Below are 25,356 nucleotides of genomic sequence, written 5' to 3'. Positions count from 1 at the left end.
TTGTGCTAACCTCCAGGCAGTATTCATGTTCTCAATATCTATTTCTGCAAGATCTACTCTATATGATTTCTGCAATGATTTAATTTTTGAAAATTCTATTCCAAATTCACTTGCCAATTCTTCCAACTGATCATACACCGTTTTGGCCTTCCATGTTATGCTTTTACACATAAACATGAGCTCATCATCCTGGTACGTTTTTAGTCTGTCTGTTCCAATAGTTCCAATGCTTAATTCTTCCATATCTACTTTTAGTTTTGCCAGATCCAACACTTTTGACTCATGGTCTTTTAATTTTAAAGTTTTAAACCAATCACTCCATTCTCTATCTGATGGTCCTACAGATGTTTGCGTTAAATCTATTTTATCTACACTTTTCTCTGGTGTTGCAGAGTCAGATTCTACTCTAGTGGGGTATCTGTATGATGAATTTTGATTAATAGTCAATTCAGGTGGATTCACATTGGTATTCCGCTTTATTTCTGACAAATCAGGATAAATATTTTCTTTTACTTTCTGTAAACTCTGTTGCAATGGAATTGTCAAGCTTAGCTCTTTTATTCTTTAATTCTTAAACACTGGTATTACAGGCCCTATTGTTACCGGGACCGTTACTGCTTCCATGTTTTTCATATGATTTTGGATCAATTCATGTGCAGAACATTCATAATCAGAAATATCTGGTTGTACATTATTTTGTTTTTCAGTACTTAGCACAGTTTTGTGCGAGTCATTTATTTGTACAGGAGTACCCGTAATTCTAACCTCCCCAATCGGTGTACTTGGAATATATCTTATTTCTACTCTTTCAGGGAACTCTCGGAAATTTGATGGTTGTCTCGGAGTTTCACTAATTCTCTCATCTGCTATAGGAGCATTCGGAGTAGTCCATAAAGAACCTGGTTGATATGGTGGTTGCCTTCTATTTAATATTTCCTCCAATACAGCATCCTCTGGTTCACTTACACCATAACTTTGGTTCCCTATCTCCACATTCTTTTTCTTTTCTGTACATTTCAGTCCCTCATATTCATCCATTAATCTAACTGGATACATGCCATCACACATGTTACCGTTTCTCCATCTACGCATTCTACTCTCATGTGTTTCTCCCCATAAATCTCGACCTCTAACTCTTGGTCTAATATGCCTGCTTAACCTCTCGCTCTCCAATTCATGCATCTCATCTTCCCATTCGACCAGTGCCTCAAATTGAGTCGGTCTAGGTCTCGGTTCAAGCTGCATCATCCTGTCTCTCAAATTTCTCAAAACTGCCAAGTCAAAAGATCCTCCTTCTGGAAACGCCATCATCCTTGGTATACCGTACCCAATTCTCCAACCAAACACACGTATGATAACCATATTTTGACATCATATAGGAAGCAGACGTTTTTGGCGAAGGAAGTGTTTTTCCCTCCCTCATAACTACCTCTTTGTCTTTTACAAACATGTTTTTCAATTTTTTAAACCATGAAGGTTTCTTCTTGTCGCCGTCATTTTCAGTAAATTTCCTGTTTTCAAAAGATCGCGTACTACTCTATTGCTGTTCCGTAACACCAATCTATCAGAGCGCGGTTCACACTAACGTACCAATTAGAAAAAGATACCGTCACTTCAGTGCTCAACCAGTAGCTTCAGCTGCTTTTCGTGATGCACCAATCAGCTCCTACTCCGTCTTGGTCACGAGGACCAATCTCAGCGCGACACTTTTGACATCACCAGCGCTCCGGCTTCTGCAGCGCGGACTGACCCCTCCTTTACAGGTATATATATATATATATATATATATATATATATATATATATATATATATATATATATATATATATATATACACACACACACAAATTCCTCCTTATTCCAAAAAGGACGACAAGCCACACCAGCCAGGTACGATTCAAATATTTATTTTGGGCACCAACAGATGCGTTTCGAGCTCACGGGGTCTTGGTCACATATATATATATATATATATATTTTTTTTTTTTTTCACAGCACACGTTCTCCAATCTCTCAAGAACGACGTCCAGGCCAGCTTAGTTTCAAAAACCGGTGTTTATTTCACAGCCCACTGAGTGTATATATATATTCTCTCTCTCACTGATCTCCGATAATGTCGGATTTGCTGTCTGCGGGCGGTCCGAGCAGGGACACCGGAAGTCCCAGAAATGATTTCCACAGTCACCTTCGTTTTCAGAACAGACTGCTCGGACACCTTCCTTGTGCAGGTAAAATATCGATTTATTGGCAACAGCAACGCGTTTCGGCGATTAAGCCTTGATCACGCTAACAGTCTCATTGAAAAAATGCCATTTTAAATCCACACGTACATACAAAGACATAAACATAGGACTACTTTGAAGGTGCTGTAGAATGGCAGTATTCGTGTCGGCCATTTTGAAATGTCAAAAATTTGAGGTAGTACTTTATAGACCAAGTGGTCAATTCATAACGTTATGTGCACAGTGCAAATACCAAAATCAATGCCAGAAATATTTACAAGACATACTTAGTATCGGTCAAAGGTGTCAAAGGTAAAACATTGTAGAAAATGGTTGGTGAACCAACATGTCTTGCCCCAGTGGGCTAGTGGTGAATGTCATCACGTCAGTATTAGTCTCTCTAGCCCATGTGGGCAAATCCAATTAACTCGATACATCACAAGTGTCTTGCATATTCTTTCTCAATGGAACCTTCATACACATTGAACATTTATGTGGCCACATAATCCTATACAGCTAGAAGCACCTAGAAAAATAGAAAATTTAAAATGACTAAAACAGCAGCTGCGGTAAACTAAGATAAATCAAATTCATATTCAATGTAAGTGTACTGCTAATTCTTCATTAACATTCAATCCATTAGGTACGGTACTCTCAAAATCAATAATGTAAGTCGATTCAAGTTTGCCATATCCGACTTTTGGCTTAATCGCCGAAACGCGTTGTTGTTGCCAATAAGTCGATATTTTACCTGCACAAAGAAGGTGTCTGAGCAGTCTGTTCTGAAAACGAAGGTGACTGTGGAAATCATATATATATATATATATATATATATATATATATATATATATATATATATATATATTCCAAATACAAGTACCCAACACTTGGAGTCAAGCCAGTGAAAAAGGAAAATCTCTGAAACGCGTATGGCATATACGGCGCTATTCTACGCTGCCGAAGGCTTGTTTTAACCTCCTGCCGTCACTCCAACATTAAAGGTGAAAATGTTACGTTGTGTGTGGTGACTCCAAGTGTTGGGTACTTGTATTTGGAATATATTGTGGCCTGCCTTGGTCACGGAGTCGACCCCCCTGCACTTCAGCTGGTCTGTGTGCTTTGAACTCAGGCACAAATAAACGGAACAACGTACCTGCTCCTGATGACACGAACGAGCAGTGGATTATTACTTGTCTGCACAGCGACCTGACGGGATTGTAAAAGATGGAAAAGGAAGATGCAGCAACATCCACTATGGTAAAAAATTGCGCTAAAGGACTTCCAGGACCAGAGTGCCTAGTGAGCAGCAGCCCAGGTGGGCGGGATATTACAAACAATTTAAACACCCACAATTATGTGTATGCTGCTTCCTCCTTCCAAAATCGCCAAGCCAGTGAAAAAGGAAAATCTCCGAAACGCGTATGGCATATACAACGCTATTCTACGCTGCCAAAGGCTTGTTTTAAACTCCTGCTGTCACTCGAACATTACAGGTGAAAACGTTACGTTGTGTGTGGTGACTCCAAGTGTTGGGTACTTGTATTTGGAATATATAGTGGCCTGCCTTGGTCACGGAGTCGACCCCCCTGCACTTCAGCTGGTCTGTGTGCTTTGAACTCAGGCACAAATAAACGGAACAACGTACCTGCTCCTGATGACACGAACGAGCAGTGGATTATTACTTGTCTGCACAGCGACCCGACGGGATTGTAAAAGATGGAAAAGGAAGATGCAGCAACATCCACTATGGTAAAAAATTGCGCTAAAGGACTTCCAAGACCAGAGTGCCTAGCGAGCAGCAGCCCAGGTGGGCGGGACATTACAAACAATTTAAACACCCACAATTATGTGTATGCTGCTTCCTCCTTCCAAAATTGCCAAGCCAGTGAAAAAGGAAAATCTCCGAAACGCGTATGGCATATACGGCGCTATTCTACGCTGACGAAGGCTTGTTTTAACCTCCTGCTGTCACTCGAACATTAAAGGTGAAAACGTTACGTTGTGTGTGGTGACTCCAAGTGTTGGGTACTTGTATTTGGAATATATTGTGGCCTGCCTTGGTCACGGAGTCGACCCCCCTGCACTTCAGCTGGTCCGTGTACTTTGAACTCAGGCACAAATAAACGGAACAACGTACCTGCTCCTGATGACACGAACGAGCACTGGATTATTACTTGTCTGCACAGCGACCCAACGGGATTGTAAAAGATGGAAAAGGAAGATGCAGCAACATCCACTATGGTAAAAAATTGCCCTAAAGGACTTCCAAGACCAGAGTGCCTAGCGAGCAGCAGCCCAGGTGGGCAGGACATTACAAACAATTTAAACACCCACAATTATGTGTATGCTGTTTCCTCCTTCCAAAATCGCCAAGCCAGTGAAAAAGGAAAATCTCTGAAATGCGTATGGCATATACAGCGCTATTCTACGCTGCCAAAGGCTTGTTTTAACCTCCTGCTATCACTCGAACATTACAGGTGAAAACGTTACGTTGTGTGTGGTGACTCCAAGTGTTGGGTACTTGTATTTGGAATATATTGTGGCCTGCCTTGGTCACGGAGTCGACCCCCCTGCACTTCAGCTGGTCTGTGTGCTTTGAACTCAGGCACAAATAAACGGGACAACGTACCTGCTCCTGATGACACGAACGAGCAGTGAATTATTACTTGTCTGCACAGTAACCCAACGGGATTGTAAAAGATGGAAAAGGAAGATGCAGCAACATCTACTATGGTAAAAAATTGCGCTAAAGGACTTCCAAGACCAGAGTGCCTAGCGAGCAGCAGCCCAGGTGGGCGGGACATTACAAACAATTTAAACACCCACAATTATGTGTATGCTGCTTCCTCCTTCCAAAATCGCCAAGCCAGTGAAAAAGGAAAATCTCCGAAACGCGTATGGCATATACGGCGCTATTCTACGCTGCCGAAGGCTTGTTATAGCCTCCTGCTGTCACTCGAACATTAAAGGTGAAAACGTTACGTTGTGTGTGGTGACTCCAAGTGTTGGGTACTTGTATTTGGAATATATATATATATATATATATATATATATATATATATATATATATATATATATATATATATATATATATAGCACTCTCAACACCAGCGACACTCTAGATCTGCTTAAAGACTTTGCTGCAGAAATGGCAAAAGACTTTGTCCTTTTCTATCACGGCATGGATGGCACTGCGCTAATACTATGCTTAAAGACTTTGATGGAAAAACAGACATTTGAGGTGAGCAGATCTAGAGTGTCGCTGGTGTTGAGAGTGCTCTAACAGGAGCTGCTTTCCACCTAAACTTGAGAACTACCCAGAGTTCTCTCCTTCTTTTTTGTATATATATATATATATATATATATATATATATATATATATATATAATTCGATATTTTGTCCAACTATATTTTTTTCATCAATATTTTTTTTCTCGATATGCTTGTACTTACCTGTTTAAGTATAGGGAGTCGATATTTTTGCATTCTATATTTTTACATCAATATTTTTTACTTCTATATTTTGTCAGTGAACCATCATGAGGGACTTAATCTCAAACCAGTTTGTGACACTTCTGCATACCTTTACGATGCAGTTTTAAACACTTCTGCACGCTTTTACGATGCAGTTATAATTTTCAAATATTCACAAGACACTCCGTTAGTCATGTTTTTTTAAGTAGATATTAGTATCACACCAAGGGGCATATTATCAAGGGCTGGCGATAACATTATCGCCGCATTAGCGTCCGTTTTTGGGTGAAAAGCGGCGATAATTTAATCGCTTTATTAACAAGGACATGCTAGCGCGTGTTTCCTTGCCTTAGCGCCTGTTTTTTTCCGCCTCGCATCACTAATGAGATGCAAGGTAGGCGTGCCTTGTAAAACTTCAGTGTAAAATATCGCTAACGGGGCTTCGCGATATTTACAACAAGGCCCCGTCCGGTGTAGCGCTGATCTTTTTCGCGCTAACTCGGCCTTAATGCAGGAATTTGACGTCTGTTAAATTCCTGACTAAGGCATACCTAACATGGGCTGTGGATTGTAGGGCTAAGACCACAGGGCCCGATCATCAACCATATCGCCGTTTTCCACGGAACATCGCTGGAAAACCAGCGTTGTTCCATGGAAAACAGCGATATCCCCGCTATCGCTGGAATTTTTATCACCTCGGTGATACGCGTTGTGAATAATGCCCTAATCGGACGATAAATTCCAGCGATAGACAGCGATAAATAAAAAAGCGCTAAGCGAGATTTGCGATATTTATCGCCGTCTATTGATAATATGCCCCGTAATGAGCAGGAATTTAATCAAGCAACATAATTCTTAAACAATCACGCTCCATCATGCATGCGAGTCTGTGATCAGAGAGGGTCCTTCCTGCTTATACTAAGGGAGTTCCCCAAGATCCGTTTGTTTTGAGAGGGGGTAAAGGTTTGGTGGGAGACTGCAATCGGGGAGCTAATCTCATTTCAGGCTCCTGGGGAATCTGAGGTTTTTTCTTGCAAAAAGACTGGACTCGGGACATGGATGTCTTTTGAGGCCGGGAAAAATTGGCCTACGAAGGGCAAGGCTGCCTGAGGAAGGTCGAGAAGGTGTGTGTGGGGGGGGGGAATGGACCGTTGAGGAATAGGAGGGAGTAGCCATGGGATGGAATGATGTTGTTTCATTATATGTTTTAAAAATGAAAAAATATATCTGCAAAAAAAAAAGGAATGCCATGTGCCATGAGTTTGAGCAAACCTGAACTCATGTCTAGGGGCATAGTGGCCTGACAAACTTTCAGGATTCACAGGTTGTGATTGACTAAGTATGAAGATAATCTGCCCCATTCCCCAGACAATAGCCCCGTCCTTTAATGGAGAAGTATAAATAGCAGAAGTAAACCCTGGAAGGGAAGGGTAATGGGAGTGAAAGAGTGAAGAGACAACATGAATGGCCTGAAGTACAAGAGACGTGTGGAACCACACGTCACTTGTACTTGAGTCGAAGATGTGCAGGAAGAAACGTTAAATAGTATGTCTGAAACAAGGAATCAGTTTTATACCTCTAGCCTCTGTTTACTGCATAGATCACTCCATTACGTGCTTGCTTTCCAAAGTATCCCAGGATTCCGGTAGTGGAAAGCAGACATAACTCTGTATATTTCCAAATATATCCCACACTTGTAGCACTGTGAACATCCATGTTGAAAAATGTAAATCACATTTTACTGTAAAGTGCTTTGTATTGTAATCATTCTGTATAATAATATGAGGCAAATATAAAAGCATGAGAAGAAAACACAAGAGGATTTCTGTGCGTCAGTGGCAGTAATGTACTGTTCTGGATCTATTTTGTGGTGAGCTCTGTCTAAATATGAAAAGTGGCCAAGCATTACTAGATTCCATTTCTCTGTTGTGAGGTCATCCTTTAATGGCATATGTAAATACCATAGCAGGTAATGCAAAAAGCAAGGTCTTGCAACTAAAACTTAATCAATAATAATTACTGGCTTTCAAACAGAAATAGAGCTTTCTATGTCCTCAAATGTCGCCGCTTAAGTGGCTGTGGCTACGAGCTGTGGTTGGCTCGTGAGTACCGTGGAAATATGCGGAGTCTTTTAGTAAAATGTACTTTTTGGATTGAAGAATTTAGGGCACCCATATTCCAGTATTCAAATGTGTATATGTTAAAATCAAAAGTGTTAAGGTTGGCTGTCAATGTGAGGCTCTTGCATTAGAACCATACATTTAAATGTTCTGCTTGTCTCATAGGTATACATTTCTTTTTAATTGGACTAGTATCAGTCTGACTTGATTATTTTATATTATACATAAATGTTGTTTCTTACTCTCTCCTGAGACGTATTTCAAATTAAGTTTAATGAACAGTGGATTACAAATTATTTCTGCAATCTCATTTAATTATTTTTGATAAATTCAGTAATGTAATATGACGAATTATGTAAAAAAAAACTATATTTTCATCTTTAACACACACTGTGGTGATTTACCAGTAATTAGTATATACTGCTTTAATGAGATATCCAACTGGTCTGTGTTCCCAATTTGGAGTTAGGTTACTGAGGTACCTGCCTAATAAATTGTGTCACAAATCACACAGTTCTTCAGCTACAAGCAGGACATGTATACAAATTATGTGTGCAGATGGTTGTCTTGGAACATTCCAATGATAGGTCTCAAATAATGGTGGACATTGAATTATTATGGCAATTAAAATGGTTCACAGAAGTATGATCCTGTTTTGTTCAAAATCTACCCCTCAGACTGTAGTGTCCTTGCAGCCACAGACACTCGGACACAGGGTATACTGTCGGAGCTTATTTATTACATGTCCTTCTCCTTACACGTTCGTCGGCTAACTGCCGTCCCCAGTTGCTGGCTCCTCCCTTTCCGCCTGCCCTCGTTCTCCCTCGGGCAGGTCATAGTGCCCCCTGCGTGTGCGCACATCGTTACATCTCCCCCCTCTGTAAATAAAACAAGAACCCAACAATGTATCAACATCTTTTTCTTTCACGTCGCTGAATATCGCCACTTACAGTTCTTCAATTAGGCGAGACGGTTTTCTAATGGTCGGTCTGGGGCGCAACTGAGGATCAGGGATATCTCGCTCGGGCTCATCAGGAGTCCGCATCAATACCTGACTGCTGCTGAGCGGTGTCTCATGTTCATTGTTCTCAACTAGTGATTCAGTCAATAGTTCTTTTACGCTAGGGCTGCACTTCTTAAAGTGTGTCACATTCCGGGTGACTCTTCTTTCGTCTGTTTCCGCGGTGATCATGGTTCCCTTCTGTTTCACAACTTTCAACGGAGTCTCATGATACTTGCAGTCAGTCTGTCTGTGCTGCTCTTGCCGCGCCAACACCCAGTCTCCTTCCCGAATTTCAGCGTGAGAGGCATTTCGACGTTCATCCGCATATCCCTTCATCTTTTCCTTCTTTATCTTGTCCACGGCCGCAATTTCCTCATGGTCAGAATCCGGATATGGTTCACTCACCGGGACATTCATCATGGGCAGTCTGGTGCGCACTGGCCGGCCTAGCATGAGGGTGGCTGGACATTTGCCCGTGGTGGAGTGGGGTGTGTTTCGGTAGGCACGTAGCACTTCATTGAGCGCTATCTGTACGGTCTTTCTAGTGAGCTCCGCCTGCTGAATGGCTTTCTTGAACGTGGCCATGAAGCGTTCAAACATCCCATTCACCTGCGGCCAGAGTGGTGTGATTTTCCGGTGTTTAAAGTTTAGGTGGTGGGCGAACTTGGCGAAGTCTTGGCTACTGAATGGGGGCCCATTATCAGATTTTACCACTTGAGGAATGCCCCACGCAGCGAAGACTTCATCAAGAATTGGTATGGCGCTGGAGACTTTGGTGGATGTGCAGAGTTGTGCAATGGGGAATCTGGAATATTCGTCCATGATGACCAGGACATATTGCCCCGACTTGAACGGCCCAAAGAATACAACAGCGATGTGTTGCCAGACGCCATCCGGCAGTGGAGACATTTGCAGCGGTGCAGGGGGATCTGGACGGCTCACCAGCTGACATTATGGGCAATCTTTCAATGTTGTGTCCCCTATTAGATCCAGTGTTGGAAACCAGACCCGCTCGCGGAGTGCTCTTTTTGTGGCTACTATGCCCCTGTGTCCTTCATGGGCTAAATTAATGACACCTTGTCTTAGCTGTTTTGGAATCACAATTCGAGTGTCTCTTAGGATGAGACCATTTGCCGCTATTGACAGTTCATCATGGACGTGTTTGAACGTGGACATTTCTTGGTCATTGCTCTGCTCACCTGGTCCCTTGGTTTCTGAATGTCACCAGCTATTGGTCTGTATGCGGCGTTTGACTTCCTGCAGGGTGACGTCTGACTGTGTTGCCTCACAGATCGCTTCCAGCGGAACAGCAGGGGGTCTAGCCTGATCTACCACGAAGTGGATGTATTCGTCCGCAATCGACTGTTTGGATTTGCTGGTCCGAGTTGGGTGTCTGGACATGTAGTCGGCAGGGTTTGTAGCTTTCCCCGGCTTGTGTACAATGGTGTACGTGTATTCTTGTAACCTAAGGCCCCAACTCTCTATTCATGGCGGCATCTTGGCTCGAGGGTTTCCAAACATGGTGATCAGAGCTTTATGGTCGGTGACCAAGGTGAAATGCTTTCCAAAGATGAAAATGTGGAAGTGTTCACAGGCCCAGACGACAGCTAGACATTCCTTTTCTGGCTGGGAGTATGTCCTCTCCGTATCTGTGAAACTCCGACTGGCATACGCTACGATGTGACGTTGATCTTCATCTCTGTCATACTGTGCTAGAATGGCTCCTAACCCCACGGGGCTGGCATCCACGGTTATTTCTGTCTTCTTTTTTGGGTTGAAGTAGGCCATGTTTTCAGCAGACTCTACGGCTTTCTTGATGTCTCTGAAGGCACGTTCACATTGAGTGGACCACTGAAATGGCTGCCCCTGTTTAGTGAGAGTTCTCAGGAGGTGACTTATTGTGGTGTAGTCTTGTATGTACCTGGAACAGTAGCTGGCCATGCCCAGGAACGAGCGTACATCTCCAACGTCTCCTGGGCTCGGTGTATCATTTAGCGCGGCTACTTTTTCGGGGTCCGGTTTCATGCCATTTCCAGAGAAGACATGGCCGAAGAATTTCAGCGTTGGCTTATGAAATTCACACTTGTCCTGATTGAGCGTGAGGTTGGCTTCCATCAGGGCATGGCAGACCCGATCTAGCACGCTATCATGTTCTTGAGCGGTGGCCCCATATACCAGGATGTCATCACTATAGTTCAATACATGGGGAAAATGATGGATCGTTCTTCTAATCGCTTCCTGAAAAATTTCCACGGCCGATGACACCCCAAAACTGAGTCTTTTGTATCTGAACAGCACTAAATGTGTTGAGAATGTCGCGATGTATTGGAACCGCTCATGCAACTCCAGTTGGTGGTATCCTGTGTTAAGGTCCAATTTTGAAAATATTTTGGCTCCATTGAGTGACGTGATCATGTTACTGATGTGGGGGGCCTGGGTGCCTCTCCCTATCTATTGCGGTGTTAGGCGCTCTCATGTACACACATAGACGGACTCGGTCCGTCTCTCCTTTCTTTGTAACTACTACAACCGGGGAGACCCAGGGTGTCGGTCCATCAGTTCTCTTTATGATGTCAGCCTCTAGTAAGTCTTGGAGCTCCTTCTCCACGGCTTCCTGTAAGTGAAATGGGATTTTCCTACGGTGTTGTGCCACTGGAGTGATTTGCTCGTTGATATGGAGTCTAATTTGGCAGTTTCTCATCTTCCCGATACCTTGGAAAAGCTTAGGGAACTTCTGAGTGATGTCTAATTTGTCATCCACTTTGTATAGTATGTCCACCAGTCTTAGCCGTTCTGCGGTGGGCAGGCATAGTAAGCAGTCCGCCTCAGGCCCATCAATGACATGGATGTAGGTTTGGATGATGTGATCTTGATATGATAGATCGGTCGGGAACTTCCCAACACAGGGGAGTGGTTTCTTTGACATCCACGTATATACTCGCACATTGGCGTTGATCAATTTGGGTGGTGTCCTCATTCTTTGATATTCCGCTACAGGTATATAGTTTAGCGACGCCCCACTGTCCAGCACAAACTTGGCATGGTGGGAACCAATTCTGATGTCTAGCCATGGATATTCCTTTAGACGATTAGGATCCGCTACAAAACATATGTATTCGTCGCAGTTCTGTGAGATGGGTGAAAGGGATCTTGACCCTCTGGATGGCGACCGTCGAGATCGATGTGTTCGGCAGGAGCGACAGCTGGAGTGTGACGACCCAGTGGATGTGTCTCGTCCATCCTGTACTGCTCTGGCATGGTGACGGCTGCTTGAGGGACGATATTGCCTGGTAGGTTCTCGTTGATCATCCTTGTGGGGAGTTCCACAAATGCTTCCGAAGTGGTTGTCTCTACCACACTTCCGGCATCTTTGACCTAGTGCTGGGCATGTGTCTGCATGTGGGAAATCGTAGCCGGATCTGTAACACTTTAGTTGTCGTTCTGATCTTTTCTTGGTGCGACTTGAGCTTCTGCGCCGACGACTTGAAGGGTGGTACTGTTTTTTGGATCTGGAGGAGCGCACTTGTGGTGGGGACCGTCCATGCACTTGTCGAGACTGCATCCTGAACGCCTGCTCACGTTTCTCGCTTCTCCCGGCCTCCATCTTCTTCGCATGCTCGTCGGCTTGATCATCGACTCTCGTCATTTCCTCAATCTCATCTAGTGGGTAGCTTTTCTTAAGCAGTTTGCGTCTCAAGGGCTCTGACAAGCAGCCTTCTATAACTCTCAATCGGAGGGCATCCTCCGTGGAAAAATGATCAAAGTCACAATATTTTGCTAAACGTCTCAGACGTGTGATAAATACACTAATTTGCTCACCTTTCTCTTGGGATGCCAGGTTAAATGTATATCGCTCATAATCGACATTCTTTTTGTGCAAGAACTTGCGGTTGAGCGCTTCACAGACATTAGCGTATGAACAGCGGACGCAGCAGGCCACTCTTTTATGATCTGTCCAACTTCCTCGCCTACAAGGTTCCTGTGAGCGATCAGTTGCTGTCCAGCATCCGTTACATGGGACCCCATCACGAAGTCCATGAACTTTTCTAACCATTCTTGCCACCGCAAGCCCATACCCCCACCAGATTCAAGAGTGAGGGGCTCCGGGGGGCGCAGGAACGATACTCCCAACACACCCATGGGACCGGGCTCAGCGTTTTCCTGACGCAATCCAGACATCGCGGGATCCCGTTACTCAGACACGTACTGACAAAGTTCTTTCTGTCGGTTCTTTGATTGGATTTGCCACTGCTTGTTTTGGTATACTTCCTGCACTCACCAATGCTTGTTGACTTGTTTCCTTACACTCGCCAGTGCTTGTTGACTTGTTTCCTTACATACGCCAATGCTTGTTAATTATTTTCATTACACTCGCCAATGCTTGTTGACCTGGTTTGCCATTCAAGTCGTCACCTGGCACTAGGCAGGTACTGGGGCACTAGTGGTCAAGTCCCCCACCAGATCTCCACTTCTCTATGCCAAATGCAACAGCCAGAGGATCTCATTATTCGCCCCCAGCATCCGATGAAGTCCGATCTCTTCTCTAGTGTAGCTCCAACTTCCACTGTTACTAATACTGCCCAAAGTGCAATGTTAGCTCTCTTCTGCCTAAGCAGTCACAATTGCTTATTCTGCGTGATGGCTCCTTATTGCTAACACTGTTTGAGAGAATCATTATTTCCAGATCAATATTGCTAATACTGCAAAGGGGTCATTTTTTAACACTGGGGGCTAAATTGTAACACAGTGGGTGGAAAGAGAGAAGCTAGTAGGTCCTTTACTCCAGAGAATATGTGGTTGTATGTACTTGATAGTCAGTGACCGATGTTAGCTTTATTTTCTGTTATAAGTTGAGCATGCAAGTAGATGTGATTTACAACTTAACTGCTTCTCTCTGTTTTAAACCAACTGTGCATTGTTTGTTTGAAAAAACATACTTTTTTTTATAAAACATTGGGCGCTCACTGTTGTTTACTATCACAATATGTTTGTGTGTGTACATTTAACTATAGTCTTTTCATAATTTAAGCGCAAGCTGAATGCATTTGAAACATAAACTGATCAAGACATGCAATCTTTTCACTGACCCCTCAGACTTCCTTTGCTTGCATTGTAGGATGTGTTGGGTTAACCATGTGACTGGTGTGTGGGTATACCCTCTTCTGGATCATATCAGCCCTGGAGCCAAGATCATCTTCTTTCTGTTTGTTACCTTTATCATGAACATTTACTACATAATGGGAGAAGTACTCAACAGTTACATCTGGGATACACAAAAAGGTGAGTTATTTATCAGGAAATGTAGTGTTGTTAACATACTTTGAAAAAATTGCGATTGCTCTTAGAAGCATGCAAACAAATCACACCAGGTGCTAAGCTCAACTATAGTGCTTTGTGACCCAGCATATGTGGACAGTGGTTGGGCCTGAGTTAGAGTTCAGCAACAATAGGAAAGTAACCAATTTTCGGGGAAAGTGCTAAATCTGAAGGTTAATACTCCCTGTGTTGGAAAACAGTGCTTAGGATCTTAGGATGTAGAACTTCTTCCTGAAATTAGAAGATGTTTTCCACAATTACACACTATTTTCATTAATATAAAATTCATATAGAAACCCATTTTCATGAACACAATAAAAAAGTTCCCTGTGATATGGGAAGCCATTTGTATGCAGTGCAATGGCATCAGTGGCCTGACTGAAGCTTTTTTTTAGCTATTTCATTCACACAGCTTTTTGCTGAATTCACTGTTGTAGCCACCAAATCAATGTTGTTAAATCTGCAGAACAAGAGAGGAGAGAACTCAAAAAAACTGTAACATATTTGACAGCCACATTACATATTATCTATGCTACTCCTTACTAATTTCTTTCAGTGTATTTTCCAGCACAAGGTTTTGGCTTTTTATAGATCTGAAAAAGATTAACTTCTGAACTTTAGGCCCAGATATAAGGGTATTTTTTCCATTAATGACCAATTAATTTTCTGTTTGCTTTAAGTGTTCTGTGACTGATTAACATGTGCTAAATTTAAAAAGCTACCTACACAAGTTAGCTGTGCAATGGAGTCTACTGGCCACTTCTGACATTCACAAATGATAGTTTTACTAATATATAAAGATTTATGTCAAAGATTCACAACAGTGGACCCCAGTTCTGCACCTCACACTAGTTCCAATATATTATATTCCTGTGCTATCAGCACCTGCACCAGCCGTTGCCTGACGCCCATGTTTTCAGATCCAAGATTAGTTTCAATGAGATGGGGGTGCACCAGGATAATGAAGTCCAGAAATCATTGAGTAATGTCAGTAAAGTTCTTTATTTCAATTCTCACAAATTGCATCAGAAGTATGTAAGGCTCAGCCAACGTGTTTCATTCCCTCACGGGGAACTTTATCGGGGCTCAAAGATAGTAAGAATCAGAAGCTCCAACTGCCCAACTGAAGGTTCAATAGTGGCACATGATGGACTTCATTCTCCTGGTGCACCCCCATCTCATTGAAAATAATATAAAAGATTTACTCACACAACAAGTGTTACGTGAGTAAATCTAAGCATAGCAGTGGGGACTGGGTCTTTTAGAATGAGAATCTCCTGAAATCTTGTGCACACCCACAAGCATCATTGTTTGTGGGTATTAAAACCTTTTTTCGCCTATTCTCACCCTAGAAATGGTCAGGAATTTATTCCTGTCAAAGGAAGGCTTGAACCCTCCATTGGGGGAAGATCATGGAACCACCCCCATAATTAATTTCAGTGTAGGAGAAGGTAGTTTTGTGAACCAATAAGGAAATCATTTGGGGATTTGCGAATTGGGCCCCATATGGGTACTGCATCATAATTACCCTGAAATATCATTGGGTGCTAAGAAACCAAGAGGACGCTTCTAAGGAATTGATTTCAAGTGAATGGTAATGGAAAATATTATAACTTATGGAGAAAGTGCTAAATCTGAAGGCAAATGCATCAGTCGAATTTAGTTCACCATATGGGCTCTGAATTCTCCAGCTACAGTCTAGGTAGGTGCTGATGCACTATGGAACATTTGCAATGGAAATGTCCCTCTTAAGCTACCAGGACCTGTCAGTGACCTTTGACACTGTTTACTACCATGCACTATGATGTAATCAGAAAGAAGCCGGTATTTCCAAGTAGATTAAGTAAGTTACTTTATTTAAGTTAAGATGTTAGATAATAAGATAAAGCGATAACCCCATCAGGAGCAGCTGTTCTGCTGCTCAGCCCTCACCCAACTGACATTCACCAACCTCTAACATTCCATTCATACAACATTCCACATTACATGCATTCTAACTGAGCAGCAGGAAGACCTAAGATACAACATATCTCCCTTCGTTATGGGAACGATTGCATTGTGAAATATAATAGATAAAACAATATACAACACACTACTGATAACCATCACAACCCTTTGAGCAGATTACACATCTACCTGCATCCAGCCAAGAGCACTTCTCGTCCTATAGAAGATACTATTGCAAATTGCAGAAGGCTGGCAGAAGGCATCACAGAAGGGTAACATTCTCTTGGTAAGCATTTCAGCTGACTAACACATATCAGTGAGCCACAGCTTTCCGGGAGACCTAACACTGGATCGTAGAGGATCATGTGTAAGACAAACCACAGGTTTGCAGACCCTCTTTGGGCAGCTCAGAAATCAACTGTGGAATCATTTACAGAGATTGAACAAAGAAGGAATTGTACATCCAGGGCTTACCACCTGTCACAGCTTTTGATGCCAGCATGTGTGTCATGATCACATGTCTCAATGCCTCCTATAGATAGATTTTAAAATGTCATGTATTTTTAAAAGGAGATCTAAACTTGGATCTACACAGATGCAAGAAGAATATCTCTATATTGAGACAGTGGATTGTTTCAAATCTTCCTCTCTTCGACAATTTAGCCTTATAGCCTACTTCCAAGGGCTACATCTGTTGTTAAACACCGCCATGATGTAATGTTCTTAAAAACAGTGTTTGATTTCATAGGAATAAAATTGAAAGATGTAAATAGGCTAATATTTTGAATCAATAACAAAAAATGAATGAAAAGAAAAAAAGAGAACTGAATCAACATAATATTTATTCAAGAGGGGTACTTTCTGGTTGGCGGATTTCATGGTAGAGTACCGCAAAACACATGTCAATTGTACTTTTCTGGATAATCAGTGTCGAAAAATTGTCTGTAAACATCTCTAAACTTCTGGATAGCTAATGGAGATTGCTGGATGTCTTTTGAAGAGGGAGAAAAACACAGGGCCTATGAAGATATGATAACATAGAATTTTTTACATTTTGTATTGATGCCTCCTGCTTTGTGGTCATATTCAAGTAATCAATAAGCACTGGAGGGTGCGTAATATTAAGAGGAAAGCATTTAGCACTGAAGTGGACTTGAGACCTTTTGTGTTTGCCCAATTATTATTTGTGTGACGTGAATTTCAAAGTGGATGTATCCTTACTCAAATGAGGGATGAATCCCCATTGAATGTAGTGGGTTTCATGAGATTTTCCTGGCCAGATTATACTCATTGCTTGGTTTGTGAACAATAGTGCACAAGAGTGAAACCATATTTCACTAAATGAATGTCCCTGATGCAAGGTGGCATCTTGGATTTCACGTTAACATAGTTTGTTGTGAGTATGTGGTGGTCTGTCATCAGCGGCGGCTCCTCCGCTAAAGCAGGAAAGCATCGCCTCACTGCTCAAAAATAAAATGCTAATAACGCAATGTTATTATTATTTTAGTTTTTCCTTTGCAGTCAGTGGTGCGGCAGGGCTGGCCAGGGCAGGGGGATGAGTGGTTTGCACTCCCTAAGTGCTCATGACTGTTTGGCCTGCTCTCTTGGGCTGGGCAGTCATGCACACTTTGCATGTTACCCACCAGGCTGCATTACAAAGACTGCTGTGGAACATGCACAGGCTCCCTGTCCCCAACTGAGCGCCGAACTACGGTACTCAGAAGAATCACAACCCCGCAATGCAGCGTTGTGATTGGCTCAGGGGAGCCTGTGTGTCCGGGTGCTTCCTGCTGCCAACTAGTCCCTGAGACAGGAAGAAGGGAGAGGACAGAGGAGAGACTGTGGCCATACGTTCCAGGTAAGTACATATATTTTCTTCATTCACTCTATTCCACCCCCCGCCACCACACCACACCTGTCCAGTAGCAGCCACTACTGTCTGTCATGACGGTAGTCACTTCGCCACATAGAAGCATATGATAATGTTCATTTGAACTACCAAGGTTTTATTCCTTTGTTTAGGTTCAGTGCATTTAAAGCCTGCAAAGCTCCTTTTAACAGGATCCTTACCCAGGTTTGTGATCTTCAAAGATTGCCACTAGCCCCACCTGCCTGGCATGAATGGTGTGAGTTAAGTATAGATAAACAACATTATCTTTGATCTTCTCAATTGCCATGTCATAGGCAGTTAACCATCCAAGCACTTCGGCATGTTTTACAATTGTTTTCTGTGATTAATGGCGAGCAACACGTCTATGATCTTCTGAAGTGAGGTACTGCAAGCTGATGACCATTCAAACACTTTTGCTATCATTGCATGTATTTTCTCTTTTGGGTGAGTAATTACAGATCTGGCTCTAATGGGTGTTTGTGCCTGAACCAGCATTCCAACTTGTCTGCAAATTTTGCATTGCCCCAGTGTTTTTCCATATACAGATTTCACAACAAAAACTGCAAAATACTGAGCTTTTCCGTTGTAAATGGTTGGAAAACGTTGGCTACTACAATGTTATCAGCAGACATCCTAATGTGGCTATCATACCAGGGAAAATCAAATCCCACAGTATCGCTATTGCCCCATGTTGTATTACTGCCTGGTACAATGTCACAGTGAACTTGTTTGTGCTTTCAAATGCCTTTATGCAGTCTGCACAGTAGCATGTGATCTCTAGTAATGAGAGCAAGTCCCCCACATCTTCAGTTATGGGTGTTTTTCTTAGTACATGGCCTTTTACTGGATCTGGGTGCATTCCTTATCTGGATAAGATGTAACTAAATAATTGTAATTCTTTATTGTCAAATTCATGCCTATTAGGATCTATCATGTATCCAGCCTTCTCTTCTGCACAGCACACTTCTTTTTATTTTATGTTATGTTAATTGCAATATTTAATACAACGTCTGCAAGGTTTCTTGGCACTGAAAGAGCAAGACATAATCAAAAAATAAAACTATAGAAAATAATCCTTCATTGGGTGGACTTAATGTATTTGGAATGTACACCCTAAACAGCAGTAAAAAGAAAAACATTAGAAACATAAAATATAACAAGTGAAAGTGAATCCTACATAAAAGACATTAAATTAGCAAATTCCTCAATCTTACGAGTCTTGCTTCTTCAGGTTCCGCTTGAGAAAGAAGATTCCATTAATTAGAAATATAGAACACCACAATATTGTCAGAAAATGAGTAAGTATATCAAATTGTATTATCATGCACACTATTAACTTTAAAACATATGTTAACTTTAAAAGTATTATTATATAAAACATATATCTATTTTATAAAAACATATTATAAATGTATAACTTAAAAGCATAAAACTGAAATATATTCTTTGAAATAATTGAAAAACTAATCAACATAATATTTTACAATAAATATTATTTAATGATAAAAAATAAGGAAAGTGTGTCTTTAAAGTGGCCAGATTTACTATTTTCACTCCAATCTGAGCAACAGTCTGGAAAGTGTTGGACTTTGCGGACGTCAAATTTACTATTCCCACTCCAGCCTAAACAAAAGAAGGGAAAATGTTGGTGTTTGGGGTGCCATATTTACTATTCGCTCTTCCTACTTTTTTTAAATAAAGCATTTGAATATTAAGAAACATATTTAAAAGAATACACTTATTAACTATGAAGCAAATAAAATTACATTTTAAAAGAGAATTTTTATAACACAAATAAAAAAGTAAAATTTAAAAAAAATCAATTACTCATATTTTAAATTAAATACTTTCCTCCGTACAATCTTTAAAAAAAACACTAGCAAACAATTACAAGTAATTATTAAATAATATTAATTAATTATTAATATTAAATAGGGCTCGCCGGTTTTATGGTATTTATTCTTTTAACATTTCCGTCTGTATTTCTCTATATTTATTTTTTGCTCGTTTTATCTGTATTCATCCACATTTATTTTTGTAGCAAGCAAAAGAAGACGCTGCAGCTAGTATTTTTTTACATTTATTTAAATAGTCAATGCACACTTTCACCTGGTTGTTATAGATTTAGAGAGATTTCTATATACGCCAAATTAAGTAAACTCATTACTTTCATCTGAAAACTTCGCCATTGTAGTAAAAGCACATGTTCAAGCTCCAAGAGTCAGAGTACCATAGAGAACCATATCAGCTGTTTCTCTTTGCAACCCTCCACCAGTCGTTTATTGCTTTGCATGACGTGTGTAATTTTTGGCATACAAACCGAGATCGATGATATAGAACAAGTTGTGGTCCACTGTTGTCTATGCTTCCATCAACTGGTGTATTTCGGTTTTAAAGCAATATTTTGTAAAACACTGAGAAGGGTGACCCGCGAGGAGCCCTCCAAGTCAGTGACAGAGCTCAGGGGACTATTGCTTCTTGACCACAGCAGTGCAGCACACGAAAAGACAGAGTACTCCCTCTCAATTTAATAGTTACAACGTTCAATGTTCCAAAACAGTAAAGACAACATAAACCACTAGTCTCTGAAATTCTTGAGAACAGTAATCAGTCCCCCATCCCAGTCAGGGAAAAGCAACCAGCAGTAATTGATCACCATGCACCGCATGCCAGGAGGACATGCCAAACTCGGGCCACCCCCCCATCCTCTCCAGCTATTTATTGTTTTGTGGACTTCCCTCCTCTACACACCCTGCTCTGCCCATACCCTGCAGCTAAAAACTTCCATCTCTGAATATCGCAAGGCCTTGGTCTTTTAGAATGAATATGCGCTCATACTTCTGAATAGTCAGATATTTACACATCAATAAATAGAGGAACATACGTGCAGCTCATAGAGGAAATTTGCACTAGCCCTATTCAACTGTAGCTTCTCCCTTAACACCGGGCAGTGCTTAAAGCACAGCACCTGCACGAGATGTAGAGCCTGAGTTTCAAGGCGGCGCAGGGAAGCGTTATACGGGAGTGAGGTTCACTCACTTGTCCACTTTAAGTGAGGTTGACAACATGAACGACCATTACCCCTCCCTTGCTCTGCACCATTCAAAGGATGAAATATAGATGTACACCCTCCCTTTCATTAACTTTAGCTTTAAACTTGCTGGGGTGCTGACACGTGCATGCATTGACGCACAGATCCAACCATGATTAGGTTAAAGAAACTAACTGGCACGTCAGCAGTGGTATAGGACAGGCAGAGGTCAATTCAAGACTCTCATAGTAAGGAATTTTATCATGCAACCAACGATCTAAATCAGGAAGAGGGGCTGGAACACGGCTGTGCCGCACAAGTCTCTGAATCAGTTTCGGTAGTATTTTACCATTTCTACTTATAAATACAGACAAAGGAAAAATAGTTTTCCGTCTGTATTTATATGTAAAAATCTGTTTAAAAGGAATACCGGGAGCCTTAATATTAAATAATTATTAAAGAACAATAAAAATGTTAAAGTAATACATATAAAATTAACACAGATTAATCATTACATAAACTGATCAACCAATTAACAAGGAATTAAAAAATCTTTAATAATTAAAATGACAGTCAGTTAAATAATTTACATGACAAATTGTCAGTTAAACAATTAAATTACATAGAAAATTAATTATAAATGTACAAAATAACATTGTTTACCTTTTAAAAAAACTTTCCACTCTACACCCCTACAAGCCCAACAACCCGCCAATAAAGTAAGTGTCTAACTAAATAAAAAAATGATAGTTTCATCTAAAAACTTACAAACTATAATAAACAAAATAACACAAATATTTAATACATATAAAACAAAAAGATCTAATATTTATCAAACTACTTACACATTATTTTTTATCCAACTATACTAAATAAAATAATAATATATACAAGCATATTTAAAAATCAATATTAAATAACTAAAAACACAGGGCCCGATTCACAAAGGTAAACTGGGATGAAAGTCTAACTTTACAACTTTCAGTATTCACAAAGGGCTTTTATGAGTAGTAAAGTAAGACTTTTTTCTCAGTTTAACTTAACTTTTGGCCTTTAGCCTAACTAAGACAAAGTTGTACCTTTACTACTCGTAAATGCCCTTTGTGACTACCGAAAGTTGTAAAGACTTTCATCTCAGTTTACCTTTGTGAATCGGGCCCACCACCTCTTACCTTCTATATTCTGTCACATAATAATTTTGACATCATGATAATTGGCACATATTTGTCAATCACAATATTTTTTATTCAAAACTTTGTTGGAATACCATGTACTCTATAGAGAGGCCACTGTTCAATTTGGCAGCAGCATTCATGACTAGCTGTGCCGGAGTTTTTCTGAGGCAGCAATGTGTATGACATTTTTGTAGTGAAAACACAATTGGAAAAGGTCATTGTTCACTGTCATTTAACATTGTGAGTTAAGCAATGGCAGTGACTTTCACATGCTTTATTTTGACATAAGTACTGTTTGACAATTTTGAAGGCCTGACTTTCCAAAAATACTTCAGTTTTCAGATAAATACCTAGGTTGCATATAGACATGTCCCAAAATCTGGTGTGGAATTACCATCATTGGTGTGGGTGTGACTGTGTGTTCCATGATAAAGAGTAGCTCCTTCTCATGCAATTGTGCTCGAAATAATGTTTGATCTTCCACCACAATGCGAAGGTCAGGCCACTGGTTTGGGTGAATTTATCTTGTGCCTCACCAGCTCCCAAAGCTCAATTTGATTATCTGAAAACCAGCCTAGTGTCATCTTATTACATGTAAAATGTGTCCCTTGAGGAATGAAGAAGATTGGATACTGGTCTCAAGTAAAAGATAGTTACTCTTTTCAGCGGACTTCCCAGCATTAAATTATTACTACAACGTAAATTATTTTATATTGGCTGGATTTAGAATCCATAAAAATCTCTTCTGTTCAGCATATTTTAAAGTGCAGACAGTTTTAATGGCGCAGCTCCAGGTGAGTTGAGAATATAGTGGGATTATTATAGAGTTGGTGGCATCATCAGTTTAATTTGGAAAAGATCTCAGCTCTGTTCACAACGTATCATGTTATCCATGTGATTGCCTGGATGCCTCTCTCCGTCAGTGGCACAAATATCCACACATGTGCATCTTGTCCCTTTTCTGAGAACAGCTCTTACAAGAAGATCCCTAGCAACACCTCACTGATGTGAAGAGTAATGTTTATGTTCTTAAATTTCCCAAACCTTTGGAATGGTGTTTTTTGTTGTTCTTATGTTTGTTGTAAAAAGATTGAATCTCATTGTCAGCCAGCCACTAACTTGTGTGGTGACAATGTTAAACCTTTGTTTCTATATTGGCATATATACATCACAAAAGGGTGTCAAAAAGATTCCCTTATGGCATATACATACATCAACAGGTCAAAGAGGCCACCACACCTGCCAGCCATTATTTATTTTTCGTATTTTCATCTGTTGGTTATTGAGGGACAAACATCTCCTTGCCCTGATGGTGGGTGAAAAGAGAATGCCAATGCCTGATCCTTTCTGGGCACCAGCAAACTCCCAAATGAGGCGCCACCATGCTTACTCATTTATATACATTTAATATCACTAGTGGTGTCACACCCATGTTGTATGGGCCTGGGAGGGATTCTCCCGTCCTTCTTAGGTGCATCCAAGGATCAAGCTGGTGAGTGGGGCTACATGAAGGGCTATGAACAGGTAATACTGCCCACAGCTCATCCCTAGCCATACCCACCAGCTCAAGCAACACATTTTGCTCTTGGTGGGAGGAAGGGAGTTGGGAGAGAGGGTGGAAGGAGCAGCCAAGTTCCTCCAATAGATGAACATAAGAATCAAACCTGTAGGTTAGGATAAGAGGATGAACACGGATTGATCCCAGCACCCCCCCCCTATCTCCTCTTTCTGATTCACTTTCAGGCAGCTTCTGTGTGTTCCAGTGCTTCTCTGTCCAGCAGAAGCATTGGAAGAGGAAGGATCTTTGTATTTGTGCCCGAGCAAGGAGATTGAATTTGTTTGGATCTTATTCTTTAGCCTTCGAAAATATTTCCAGAAATACATCTGGCCTTTGAGATATACAGCACCAAAGGAAAACTACCAAGCCCAAACTTTTCTGAGCACTGTCACTTGGTGGTGATTAGGTTGGCGGGGGGATCACCACCGCCGGCTCAGCGGTGGCAATCCGCCCGCCATCCTAACCCAATTTACCCCGCCATATTATAATGGCGGGGGTACTGCGGCAGACGCAAACTGTGTCCACCGCTTTTCCACCGGTCGGCTATCGTTCTGATTGCCGCCGGGCGGACTGGGGCCTTAATATGACCTTAATATGGAGGCGGTGCCTAGCAGGCACCGCCATCCATATTAGGATTTGGGTCTTCAAAGACCTTTCCATGACAAATGGCTGGCGGGGAATAGCTTTGGGGGGCCGTTGCGGGTCACCGGAGCGTGGGAGGTGGCGGTCTGCACTTAGAGGGTACCTATGGTACCCCCCTACATTGTCATGCACAAGGTGGCAGGCACCGCGCGGTGCCTGCCATGTTGTGCATGGCAACATGCCATTTTGGCATTGCGGCGGGTGCTGCTTACAGCAGCACCAGCCACTATGTCAAGATTACGGAATGCGGGTGGCGGTCACATCCTAATCAGTGGTGTGGGAACGCCGCATGTCTGGCAGCCGGTCCCGCCGCCCGCCATCCTAATAACCTCCATGGTGAAGTCCCAGTTGGTGTGGCTTGTGAGAATATCACCACTTTTGTTTTTACTCCATAGTTCAAGAATTAGCAAAAACATTCCTTAGATTTCTCTGACAGAAACTTCCAGAATGCGTGAGCAAAATTAAAACTCTTACCACCTAGTGTTCCCACACTACTAACAATAAAAAAAAACAGTATCGCACATAACATAGCTGACTAAACATGTGCTGTAAGAAGTCAATATATTATCAAAGTGGTCTTGGTATGTTCACAATTTTGGCTGCACTCAAGCAGGTGGACCTTTTGTTCAGGACTGAGGCGTGACATAACAAATCAAATACATTTAAATATCGTGAAACACATTTGGCCCAACAAAAATGGCAGAGTGTTAGATTTGCACCTTTAAATCTGGACTGAGACATAACATAACAAATCAAATACATTTAAATATCGTTAAGCAAATTAAAAGCACAGTTTCCCATGAAGGGAAACTCCCTAATTTGCTAAGCTAGAAAAGTCAGGAAGGTTTGGTAGAAGGCAGGCAGAAGGTGTTAGCAAGTAAGTCCTCTAAAGGCAGAGCCAAATAAAGATTCAATCAAGTAAGTGAGAAGGGAATCTGCCCAGCAGTCTAACTCTTTTAGTGCCGGAGACATCAGCT

At 41.5% G+C, this 25,356-nt stretch overlaps 1 protein-coding gene across 1 annotated transcript in view; it reads left to right on the top strand.

Moving 5' to 3' along the window:
• The window catches only part of AIG1 (androgen induced 1), a 1,879,081-nt gene that overhangs the window by 1,668,461 nt on the left and 185,264 nt on the right, over positions 1-25,356 (top strand). Inside the window, exon 5 of the mRNA XM_078646963.1 lies at positions 13,936-14,099. Coding sequence (XP_078503089.1) covers positions 13,936-14,099 — 164 coding nt within the window. The remainder of the gene's footprint in view (positions 1-13,935; positions 14,100-25,356) is intronic.

This window comes from Lissotriton helveticus, chromosome 6 (assembly GCF_964261635.1).
Source record: "Lissotriton helveticus chromosome 6, aLisHel1.1, whole genome shotgun sequence".
Classification (NCBI taxonomy): Eukaryota; Metazoa; Chordata; class Amphibia; order Caudata; family Salamandridae; genus Lissotriton; species Lissotriton helveticus.
Note: the sequence above shows the minus strand (reverse complement) of the source record. Positions and strands in the feature narration are given on the sequence as shown.